The 13,039-nt window shown below is 45.2% G+C and overlaps 1 protein-coding gene across 2 annotated transcripts in view; it reads left to right on the top strand.

Annotated features, from left to right (window-relative positions):
• The first annotated feature begins 5,780 nt into the window (after positions 1-5,780).
• GALNT2 (polypeptide N-acetylgalactosaminyltransferase 2) overlaps positions 5,781-13,039 on the top strand; it is a 134,298-nt gene continuing 127,039 nt past the window's right edge. For both annotated transcript variants that reach the window (XM_044289816.1, XM_044289815.1), the window contains exon 1: positions 5,781-6,044. In XM_044289816.1, coding sequence (XP_044145751.1) covers positions 5,946-6,044 — 99 coding nt within the window. In that variant the 5' untranslated portion in view covers positions 5,781-5,945. The remainder of the gene's footprint in view (positions 6,045-13,039) is intronic.

Raw genomic sequence — 13,039 nt, 5'->3', positions numbered from 1 at the left:
CATTTTAGGGGACCTAAAGCTTGAGAAGTAGTTTGGAATCCAAATGAGTAAAAAATGCCCTGTGAAATCCTAAAGGTACTCTTTACAATTTGGCCCCTTTGCGAACCTAGGCTGCAAAAAAGTGTCACACATGTGATATCGCCGTACTTAGAAGAAGTAGGGCAAAGTGTTTTGGGGTGTCTTTTTACATATACCCATGCTGGGTGAGAGAAATATCTCTGTAAAAGACAACTTTTCCAATTTTTTTTATACAAAGTTGTCTTTTTACAGAGATATTTCTCTCACCCAGCATTGGTATATGTAAAAAGACACCCCAAATAGCATTGCCCTACTTCTCCTGAGTACGGCAATACCACATGCGTGACACTTTTTTGCAGCCTAGGTGCGCAAAGGGGCCCAAATTCCAATGAGTACCTTTTAGGAGGGCATTTTTAGACATTTGGATTCCAGACTTCTTCTCACGCTTTAGGGCCCCTAAAATTTCAGGGCTGTATAGATACCTCACATGTGACCCCATTTTGGAAAGAAGACACCCCAAGGTATTCCGTGAGGGGCATGGCGAGTTCATAGAAGATTTTTTTTTTGGCACAAGTTAGCGGAAATTAATTATTTTTTGTTTTTTCTCACAAAGTCTCCCTTTCCGCTAACTTGGGACAAAAAGTCCAATCTTTCATTGACTCAATATGCCCCTCAGCGACTACCTTGGGGTGTCTTCTTTCCAAAATGGGGTCATTTGTGGGGTGTTTGTACTGCCCTGGCATTTGAGGGTCTCTGCAATCATTACATGTATGGCCAGCATTAGGAGTTTCTGCTATTCTCCTTATATTGAGCATACGGGTAATGAGATTTTTTTTTCCGTTCAGCCTCTGGGCTGAACGAAAAAATGAACGGCACAGATTTCTTCATTCGTATCGATCAATGTGGATGAAAAAATCTCTGCCAAAAAATGTGCAAAAAAAAAAAAGGAGGGGAAAGGTGTCTGCCATGACATAGGAGCTCCGCCCAACATCCAAACCCACTCAGCTCGTATGCCCTGGAAAACACGATTTCTCCATTCACATCAATCAAAGTGGATGAATAAATCATTGCCGAATTTTTTGTATTTTTATACAAAGTGTTTGCCAAAGCATATGAACACCGCCCCTCAGCTCATAAGCCTCGGCAAACGTATCTTTTTTACTGCAGAGGAGAAATCTCATCTTGCAGCGCCATGCTTCTGTCAGAATGCACATCAGTGCTGCAGCTGGTTGATCACTTGGTCCACCTAGAAGGTAAAAAAAAAAAAAAAAAAAAAAAAAAAAAACAGACCGCAATGCAATAAATTTATTAACATTAACCTTATATAACATTTGAACAGAACATTAACTTTTATAAACTTTATTGAACTTTTGAAACAGAACATTAACTTTTTTGCTTACCTGTGATTTTTATTTTATTTTTACCTTTAGAGGACAAACCTCTCCTTCCCCATGGGACAATGTGCAAAGCGCAAATAGCCCAGAGATGTGGCGACGTACATTATGCACTTTGTCCCCGGTGAAAGGAGACGTTTGTGGCAGCTCTGTGTGAGAGAGCCCTAAGACCCCTGTGTGCCTGTCCTGTGTCACGCAATCCCTACACTAATAGTGTACCTGTGTGTGGTACTTGCGAAAACACTCCCATATGCATAGGGCAGGCTGATCAGGATAGTCAGGACAAAAAAAGGTGGTGTCACGCCTTATTCCACCCCTGCTACAGACGCGACATCTTGGGGAACGTTGAGTTGGGGTACCAGGATAGACACTCGGGAAGTGTCTGCCATGTAGCCGGCTCACTACATCAGGGACTTGGGGCAAGGACCCTCCTGGATACAGGATTTCCAAAATGATCTCTTCCTGGAATTTTAGGAAGGATCCTGTTCTCCCAGCCTTACTGTAGAGAACAAAACTATTATATACAGCCAATTGAATTAAATATACAGATACCTTCTTATACCAGCGTCTGGTGCGGCGGGACACTAAATAGGGAGCCAACATCTGGTCATTGAAGTCCACCCCTCCCATGTGAAGGTTATAGTCGTGGACAGAGAGGGTTTTCTCAATGACTCTAGTTGCCCTTTCAATTTGTACAGTCGTGTCTGCGTGAATGGTGGACAGAAGGTAAACGTCCCTCGTGTCCCTCCACTTCACCGCGAGCAGTTCTTGGTCACACAAGGCAGCCCTCTCCCCCGTGCAAGTCGGGTATTAACGAGCCATTGGGGGAAGCCCCGGCGACTAGGTTGGCGCGGTGCCACAGCATTGAATTCTGACTAGATGTAAGTGCCGAAAGAGGGCCCACGCTTGAGTAAAAATTGTCAACTTATAAGTGGTACCCCTTGTGGAGTGAGAGTGACACCAAGTCCCAGACAATCTTGCCACTGCTCCCCAGGTAGTCAGGACATCCGACCGGCTCCAGTTTTGAGTCTTTTCCCTCATAGACCCTAAAACGATATGTATAACTTGTGGCCCTTTCACAGGGCTTATGCAGTTTGACCCCATACCGGGTGCGCTTGCTGGGGATGTACTGTTTGATGCCAAGGCACCCGGTAAAATGTACTAGGGACTCGTCTATGCAGATGTTTTGATTAGGGGTATACGCATCTGCAAATCTGGATGACAAATGGTCTATGAGGGGCCGAATTTTGTGGAGCCGGTCATAAGCAGGGTGGCCTCTGGGATGACAGGTGTTATTGTCAGTGAAATGCATAAAGCACATGATGACCTCCAAACGTGCCCTGGACATTGCAGCAGAGAACATGGGCATGTAATATATTGGGTCTTTAGACCAATATGACCGCAATACATTTTTTTTAGTTAGACCCATGCTGAGGATAAGGCCCCAAAAAAATAATAATTTCGGAAACTGTGACTGGTTTCCACCGGAAAGGCTGGGCATAGAAGCTTTCCGGATTGGCTGTTATATACTGTGTGGCATAGCGGTTGGTTTCTGCCACAACTAGGTCATAGAGATCCGCGGTGAAGAACAGCTAAAAAAACTCAAGGGCTGATCCTAAATGAGCTGTCTCCACGTGAACTCCAGACTGGGCGGTGAAAGGGGGCAATACGGGTGCGGTGGAAGCAGGGGATTGCCAATTTGGGTTTGCCAGCACCTCTAGGAGACTAAGGGCTCTACGGGCTGTGAATGTGGTGGCTGCGATGGGGGAGTTACTGCACATGCCACCGTACAGCTTGAACTGCCCTTCTGGTGCTCGCCACTTCACCAGGGAATATGGCAGTGCTGGTAGAAGGTACAGGATGTACTGTGCTGCTGGTGTATGCCGCACCATAAATAATATCAGCGCTAGCACTACTCTGCTGCAAATGAGGCTCATCACATGGGGTATGCAGAACACTGACATGGGATCGGGTACGCCTGACCCTAGCAGGGGCCTCAACCTCGTCATCTTCGCTTGCGGTTAGAGTGCCACTGCTGTCTACAGGTTCATATTCTGAACCACTGGATTCAGCGGGTGAGGTGTCCCCATCGCTTTCATCCATCATGGCCAGAATCCTGTAGGCATCTTCAGCGGAATACCCCTTGTTTGACATTTTGGGCTCACTAAATTTAGGGGTTATTTCTCTGAGACTACCCAGGAAAAAGAGCAAACCTACCTAGTAAAAAGGAGTGCTTGCGAAGTAAAGCTGCGATCGCTAATAAATATCCAAAAAGCTCAAAAGTGATCTTTATAGCGGCACAGTGATTTTACGGTGTTTTTGCAGTGATCAGGAAAAAAATATATTCTGTCACTGCGGTGGGGCGGACTGAACGCAAGTGTGCGCACAAGATCAGGCCTGATCAGGAGAACATTGCGTTTTTTGTAGAGCCTTAGGTGGCTCTAATAGATCTGATTGCGATCAGTCTTGATCACTTACAGATACTATATAGTACTATTGCTGATTAGCGACAGCGATGAAGCTAATCAGTGACTGCGGTGCGGTGGGCTGGGAGCTAACTACCTAACAAGTAGCTAACTACCTGGCGGTGATGAGGGACCCTTACAGGGGGGTGATCAATGACAGGGGGGTAATCAGGGAGTTTATATGGGGTGATCAGGGGCTAATAAGGGGTTAATAAGTGACAGGGGGGTGTAATGTGTGTGTGGTGCTTGGTGCTACTTACAGAGCTGCCTGTGTCCTCTGGTGGTCGATCCAAGTAAAAGGGACCACCAGAGGACCAGGTAGCAGGTATATCAGACGCTATTTACAAAATAGCGTCTAACATACCCATTTCATTGGTAATTTAAAAAATCTACATCATGCCAGCCAATAATCACTGCCGGCAGGCTGTAGATGAACTTCTGAACTTCGTGATCCACGAGATGACGCCGATCTGCGTTAGTGTGACCTGAGGGAGCCGCCGCACTCACGCCTTTCGGCGTTAGTGTGACAGGAGGTGGTTAAACTTATTTCCTGTTTACATTCCTTCTTGCTAAAAGACCAATCATGTGAGCCCACTCCTCCCACCTATATGGAGGGTATATAATGTGAGTTCCCACCTAATAAATTAGAGTTATGCTTTGACCTTATCTAGAGTGTCAGTGTTATTTCTCTCGCCGTGCATGCACATATCTATCTAATTTGGAGCAGTGTATCAACCATTGATAAGAACCAGAACAGTTATGCCCACATTGAATGCCCTCGCAGTAGTTATCCCCACATTGTGCCCTTTCACAGTAGCTATGCCCACATTGTGCCCCTCACAGTAGATATCCCCACATTGTACGCCCTCACAGTAGATATCCCCCACATTGTACGCCCTCGCGGTAGGTATCCCCACATTGTACGCCCTCACAGTAGTTATCCTTACATTGTGCCCCTTCACAGTAGGTATCCCCACATTGAATGCCCTTGCAGTAGTTATCCTTACATTGTGCCCCTTCACAGTAGGTATCCCCACATTGAATGCCCTTGCAGTAGTTATCCCCACATTGTGCCCCTTCACAGTAGCTATGCCCATATTGTGTCCCCTTCACAGTAGTTATGCCCACATTGAGCCTCCTTCACAGTAGTTAGGCCTACATTGTGCCCCCTCACAGTAGTTATGCCCACATTATGCCCCTTCACAGTAGCTATGCCCATATTGTGTCCCCTTAACAGTAGTTATGCCCACATTATGCCCCTTCACAGTAGTTATGCCCACATTATGCCCCTTCACAGTAGTTATGCCCACATTATGCCCCTTCACAGTAGTTATGCCCACACTGAGCCCCCTTCACAGTAGTTATGCCCACATTATGCTGCCCCTTCACAGTAGCTATGCCCATAATGTGTCCCCTAAACAGTAGTTATGCCCACATTGAGCCTCCTTCACAGTAGTTAGGCCTACATTGTGCCCCCTCACAGTAGCTATGCCCACATTGTGCCCCCTTCACAGCAGTTATGCCTAGGAATGCCTCTGCTATTGTTCCTCATTGTGAATTTCAAACTTGGGAGCTATGGTGTTATCTCTCAGTTTCCCCTTTAGGGGATTTTAGGTTTGCCTGGGAACATCTGGGCCAACTAATATGTCCTCAATTCAAGGGAGCAAGCAGTTTTTCTGCTGCCAGAGGAAGAAAGTGAAATGGCACCCCCGTATTCATTTTGGAAGGATGACGCGCAGTGCTTTCGCCAGAAGACGGTGAAGCCCATCCTGCTTCCTTCTCCACTGACTGCCCTTAGGCAGCGGCGTAGTGTAACCATGGCAACACTACTAATTCCGCCCATCCACGCCAGCAAACCCCTCCGTGATCTGCGATTGGCTGACGGGGCGCAGCTTGACCTTTGCCTCATGACCTGGTGATTTCTGGCTGCTTCCTGCTTGCTGGCCTTGTTGCAGACGGAGTCGGTGGCTGGCGCTGCGGGCGATTACACGGCACTCGGCGGGCGGAGGAGGAAGCGTGCGCTAGCGTAGGACGCCTGTGGCCGCCTCAAGACGCTGCTGCGGGTACAATGAGGAGGAAATCTCGCATTCTTCTGTGCTTCGCCTTCCTTTGGGTGCTTGGCATTGCCTACTACATGTACTCGGGCTCCTCTGTCAACAACCAGAAGGTAAGTGCACGGGCTGTGTGGTCCTGGGAGTGAAGATGGAGTAGAGAACCTCCGACGTTTGTCCCAGTGTCTAGTGGCTGGGCACATAGTTGGCATACAGTCTTCCCCTGGTAGCCTGTGGCTGTACATGTGCTGGCATGGACGGCAGACAAGGAAATGCTCATCACCCTCTTGAAGCAAGGGGTTTTAGTTTTGTATTAGAAATGTATAGATGAGAACCTGTTGGGGCTCTGTGGGCCAGTACCTGAAATGGTTCTAACCTGTGAGGGCATAGCCTTTCAGCGTCCTGGCTGGGATGACACCGCTGACTGCTCATAGCTCATCTTTCTTCCTGTTCAGCCGCATAATGTAAACAGTCGAGATGTCACAGGAAAGGTCTGTAGCCAGTTGGCTGTGTTCCCCGCCAGGATTGTGAGATTGGCGAGCGACAGAAGGATAGGATAAGTACTGCTAAGTGTATTCTCGCCACTTAAGGTAAAGGCTGGAAAACCCCTTTAATCTCCTCTTGAGCTATTCTTGTGGTGAAAACATAATTTAGGGGTTATCAAGTTTGGGGTACGAGGTTCGGGTTATGGTCCTGGTAGCGGAGTCCATAAAGGAATTCGTAGACAAACCTTGTATGCCGAACTTGAAAAGAGGAGTTCGCTCAATACTAGTACTTGTAAACGCAACGTTTCCTTAATGGACAAGCCTAAAACATTTGCGCACTGCCTTACCTACTCTATGAGCTTTGGCTGGCTATAAGAACTGGTCCAACAAGGACTTGGCTGATGATAATTTTATCTCTTTGGAAATTTAGATTTGTATTTATTGGTGTTGGAGACTCTGGAGATTCTTTCAAAAATCATGGACCAAATATCTGCTTCCCTGATGGAAACCCAAGGAACTCCATTATAGGCAGTGGGGTCTTTCTGGTGCAGTTTGCACCCATCATGCAGCTAATACGGTGCTTTTGTTGATCTAATCCTCTGGATAGGTCATCAGTATCTGATCGGTGGCGGTCTGACGCCCGCGACCCCCAAGATCAGCGGTTTGAGAAGGCAGCAACGCCTTCTCCACCTTTTCCTAGGCCATGTGACATGTCACATGAGTTAGGCGCAGCTCAGACCTATTGAAATGAATGGGGCTGAGCTGCAATACCAAGCACAGCCGCTGTACTATGTATGGCGTGGGGCTCGCAGGAGCGCTGGTGCCTTCTTGAGCCTGTATTAAAACTGCTGTTTGTTTCCGCAGATAATTACTAATGAGCGTTCGTAGTAACCCTCGTTATCTATCATCTGGCAGTGTAATACTGATGAACGAGTGTTTGCATGCTGTGTAGGGTTGCATCGGGTATCGATACCCAATCGATACTTTTAGACTCCGATCAATACGAAACTGGGTCTTACTATTTAACGACACTAGGCTGTGCTGCTGCGATATGCCCCCATTGTCTGTCATGAGACAACCCCTTTAATAAATGTCCCTCAATGCTTTTGAATTGTGGTTCAACAGAATAATCTAGAAAACAAACTAATGAAATTGGCCTGGACAAAAATGATGGCCCCCTTAAGGACCGATGACGAACATGTATGTCGTCAATCTGGTCTTTAAACATAGCGCCCGCTCGCGCGTGCAGCAGGCACCATAGCCGAGAGGTTTCTGCTAATTTAAATAGCATAGACCCGCCCGCGGCACATGTACGGCTGATCGCGCTCATTTTACCCTTCAGATGCCGTGGTCAAATGTGACCACAGCATCTGATCAGTCGGGAAGCGGAAGTCGCGTGCTTCCAGTCCGGTAACAGCGATCCCCGGCTGAGATCGGGGAACGTGTTACTTCGCTGAAATACACCGAAACCTCAAGCAGGCTTTTGTGCCTATTTCAGGAATATACCAATACAGGCCTCTAGGTGGCAGCATTTTATTGGTATATTCCAAATGAAGTGTTCAATGATGGCTATTTAGCCATCAGTGAACACAAAGGGCAATCTAAAAGTTCAAATAACCCCCCCATTCCTTAAAATAAAAATACTCAACCCATAGAAAAAAAATAAACATCATGGGCATGGCCAAAATGGTGCAAAAACGCCCAATAACAAATGAAAATGGAACATTGGATTGTCCTGAAGATAATAAATTTGGATGAATTAGATTTTTGGATGAAAACAGATGCCCTTTAAAGGGTAACTCATATCAGCAGAATTGTACATATGAGACTTGCTGACCGGTTACATGTGCACTTAGCAGCTGAAGGCTGTGTTTGTCCCATGTTCATATGTGTCTGTATTGCTGAGAAAAATTACATCTAATGCCTCGGCTCTCTCTGCAATTGCTGTGCCCTCTGCACTTTAAATGACCGGACCAGGCGGTATTTTTATCAGCAGTGCAGACACATATGAACATGGAACCAACACAGATGCTATCTGCTGCCAAGTGCACATGCAACAGGTCAGACGGTTTAATAGGTACAAATCTGCTGCCAAATGCCCCTAAAGGGAATCTGTCACCTATTTTGAGCATATAAAACTGTTAACATAGCAATGTGCAATAAAGTACCTTCTTACCTACATGTGTCTTCTTTCTTTTATTCCACTTTTCATTCTTATAAAAAAGCGATTTTTGTGATATGCAAATTAGTTTACAAGGTGCCCAGAGGGGCGTTATTACTCTCCTCTAGTGCCCAGTAACGCCCCCCTGCAGTGCCCAGCCCGCCTTTCTTCCAAGCCCAGCACGCCTCCTAAGAAATAAACGTACTCCCACATCCGTTCCCAACGGCGCCGCTCCCTCCACTACGTCGTGTAGTTTATTCACCCCACCATCCTTGTGTCCTCCTCTCTTGGCCTCCGAAATTCCACGCAGGCGCAGTATCTCTGAGTGCCTGCGCCTGTACGATACTCCAGCTCCTGAGGGCAACAGCCTCAATAGTGTCACTGGGCCAACCAATCCCGCCCCCCAGGCCCTTTAAGCCACACCACTGACTGTTAGGCCACACCCCTTCCACTCTGCAGCCGACGGTGATTGTAAAAATGAAGGTAAAAATCAACTTCTCTCAGCTTCAGGGGTGGGAGGGAGGGTAACCTTCTCCCTGCAGCTCACGCTCAGACAGCACAGTGCTGCTGTCTAAGGCTAGGTCTACACGACTTGGTGCAACAAAATGTCGCGCGACAAATGTCGTGTAGACCTAGCCTAAGAGTGAGCTGTTCAAAAGAACATCCCTGCGCCGGACGGAGGACATGGAGTCTGAAAGCCGGACTGTCCGGCCTAAAACTGGACCTCTGGCCACCCTAGGGGCAGGCTGCTGTGGAGGTCACAGTTAAGGGGACTGTCCGCTATGGAGGTCAGTGTTAAGGGGCAGATTTCTTTAGAGGCCACTGTTAAGGGGATGGGGTGAAGTGGAAATCACTAATAAAGTGGTGGTCACAGTTAAGGGGACGGTTTTCTGTGGAGGTCAGTGTTAAGGGGCGGGGGTGCTGTAGAGGTCACATTTTAAGGGAACAGAACTCTGTAGAGGTCTCTGTTAAGGGGGTGGTTATTGTGGAAATCACTGTTAACGAGACTGGGTACTGTGGAGATCACTGTTAAAGGGTGGGGTACAGTAGATATCACTGTTCTACTGGATACTATCATTATCTTTTTAACGACACACATACATACATTAAAAGAAATAGATGAAATATACCCGTGCAAAGCCGGGTCCTTCTGCTAGTACTGAATATAACTGGGTTCCATCAACAGGACAACACAGCAGCTATTAAACGTAGCGGCTTAATATGAATTTAACAACAATGCATACAAGTTACAGACCAACAATACAAAGGTAAGAAAAAGGAATTGTATTAAGACTAAACTCTCATTACTAAAGATCTGGTTCGGCTATTCTTGCCAGAGGAGCTTGGCATTGGATTCTTATAGCCCTTTCATCGAGGGAGCCCTGTCCTGATATCGCTTAGCTCCACATACAGACTCTCCCCCACAAAACCACATGTTTTTTTTTTGTTTTAAACTTTGGCTGGACAAACACACCTTATATTCCTTTTGCCCAATCATATGATTCGGATAATGTTATCTGATGTGTCCTCCAGCCACTCTTTTTGGTGACTGGAGCTAAATGGTTCATCATCGCTCTCTTCAAAACAAAGGCAATGTGGAGCCCAACCATCCCATCATCCTCTACTCCCTTGCCCAGTTTCAGAAGGAATGTGAGGCCATAAGCCACAGGGGGTCATTACTGGCCAACACACTACAATTCGGCCATTAACCCGTTGAAACATTAAGCATGAATAAAGGAAGCACAGGAAAGGGTGTAATTTATCATGAGTGGAATATCTGAAGTCCGTTTTGTTTGAGTCTGCATTGTCGTACTTTGAACTACATTTATCAAATATATTTGTATTTATTTTATACACTTACAGTGCCTAGCAAAAGTATTTACTCCCCCCCCCCCCCCGAAATATCAGCGATCGCAGGTCAATTCAGCTTTATGTAGTTTCTGATCCCTGCGGTCCCTGACCGCAGGGATCAGAAACGTAAAAATGACCAGTGTCTAATTTTTTTTTTTACAGTACAGTACAATATATATTGTACTGTATTATACAGACATAAGACCCACTGGATCTTCAAGTGGGTCTGGGTCCCAAAAATGTAAAAAAAAAAATGTGAAAAAAAGTAAAGATAATAAAAACACATTTATCACTGAATAATAAAAATAAAAATATATATACACTACACATATTAGGTATCGCCGCGTCCATAACGACCTGATCTATAAAACGGTCATGTTACTTTCCCCGCACGGTGAACGCCATAAAAATAAAAAAATAAAACTATCAGGAAATTGACATTTTCCCACCTTACTTCCCAAAAAAGGTAATAAAAGTGATCAAAAGAGTCGCATGTACGCCAAAATAGTACCAATCAAACCGTCACCTCATCCTGCAAAAAATTAGCCCCTACATGAGACAATGGCTCAAAAAATAAAAAAAAACTATGGGGACACTGTAACATGATTTATTTATTTTTTTGTTTCATAAATATTATTGTGTAAAACTTACATAGATAAAAAAAAAGTATACATATTGGGTATCGCCGCGTTCGTATTGACCAGCTCTATAATATCACATGAGCTAACCCCTCAGATGAACACCGTAAAAAATAAAAACTGTGCTAAATAAACAATTTTGTCACCTTGCATCACAAAAAGTGTAATAGCAAGCGATCAAAAAGTCATATGCACCCCAGAATATCGCCAATCAAACCGTCATCTCATCCCGCAAAAATCATACCCTACCCAAGATAATCGTCCAAAAACTGAAAAAAATATGGCTCTTAGACTATGGAAACACTAAAACATTTATTTTTTATTTTTTTTTGTTTCGAAAATGAAATCATTGTGTAAAGCGTACATAAAAAAAAAAAAGTATACATATTGGGTATCGCCGCGTCCGTATCGACCAGCTCTATAAAAATATCACATGACCTTACCCCTCAGGTGAACACCGTATAAAAAATAAAAATAACGGTGTAAAAAAAGCAATTTTTTGTCATCTTATGTCACAAAAAGTGTAATAGCAAGCGATCAAAAAGTCATATTGTAACGGATCTCCTAGCACCCCGACCGGGTACCTCCGTTAATGGATGCTCCCGGGGACTCCAAGCACTCCGCTCGACACCGATACCACCACAGGAAACAGGAACAGCGTATAGCAATCCCCATACACATGAGACGAGGCTCTATGTTGAATGTAAAAACAGCTACCCGCCCGTATTTATGCAGGTCCCCATCTGGTTGACATGCCCCTAGGGCAGTGTTTCCCAACCAGTGTGCCTCCAGCTGTTGCAAAACTACAACTCCCAGCATGCCCAGACAGCCAAAGGCTGTCTGGGCATGCTGGGAGTTGTAGTTTTGCAACAGCTGGAGGCACACTGGTTGGGAAACACTGCCCTAGGGGACCAGAAGGAAGACTGCGACACAGGACAGATACAACACATCCCCACAATGCATCATGGTTTCCTCCTCTCTGTCCTGGAGACAACCGAGGAGCAATCCAATTATCTCTCAGGACAAAGGGAAATCGCCAATACACATATGGAGACAACAGGACAGACATCACCATTTAAACACACAATGGGACAATAGAAACACACCCAGCATATTCCTCCCAAACAGACAAGTTACACTTATTATAAATTGTTACAACTTTGTGAGTTTACATTGTCCATACATAGAACTTACATCAATTTAACCAGTATAATTCACTTGAATAGGTTCAGGGGTTTAAAAGTTAGCAAAAGTATCTCAAAGGGCTGTAATCCTAGGCAGGAGGCTGGCAAACAGCCCCCTCCAAAACGCCGTGGCGAGGTTGGTTTCGTCACACATGTGCACCCCAAAATAGTGCCAATAAAACCGTCATCTCATCCCACAAAAAATCAGACCCTACTTTAGATATTTGCCCAAAAACTTTAAAAAAACTATGGCTCTCAGACTAGGGAGACACTAAAACATATTTTTTTGTTTCAAAAATGAAATCATTGTGTAAAGCTTGCATAAATAAAAAAAAATTGTATACATATTAGGTATCGCTGCGTCCGTGACAACCTGCTCTATAAAAATACCACATGATCTAACCTGTCAGATGAATGTTGTAAATAACAAAAAAAAGTGCCAAAAAAGCTATTTCTTGTTACCTTGCCTCACAAAAAGTGTAATATAGAGCAACCAAAAATCATTGTACCCTAAACTAGTACCTACAAAACATCCACCCTATCCCGTAGTTTCTAAAATGGGGTCACTTTTTTTCAAGTTTTTACTCTAGGGGTGCATCAGGGGGGCTTCAAATGGGACATGGTGTCCAAAAAAACTGTCTAGCAAAATCTGCCTTTCCAAAACCGTATGGCATTCCTTTCCTTCTGTGTCCTACCGTGTGCCCGTACAGTGGTTTTCGACCACATATGGGGCGTTTCTGTAAACCTACAGAATCGGGGCCATAAATAATTAGTTTTGTTTGGCTGTTAACC

This window comes from Bufo gargarizans, chromosome 4 (genome assembly GCF_014858855.1).
Source record: "Bufo gargarizans isolate SCDJY-AF-19 chromosome 4, ASM1485885v1, whole genome shotgun sequence".
Taxonomy (NCBI): domain Eukaryota; kingdom Metazoa; phylum Chordata; class Amphibia; order Anura; family Bufonidae; genus Bufo; species Bufo gargarizans.
This window is presented reverse-complemented; position numbering and strand designations above follow the sequence as displayed.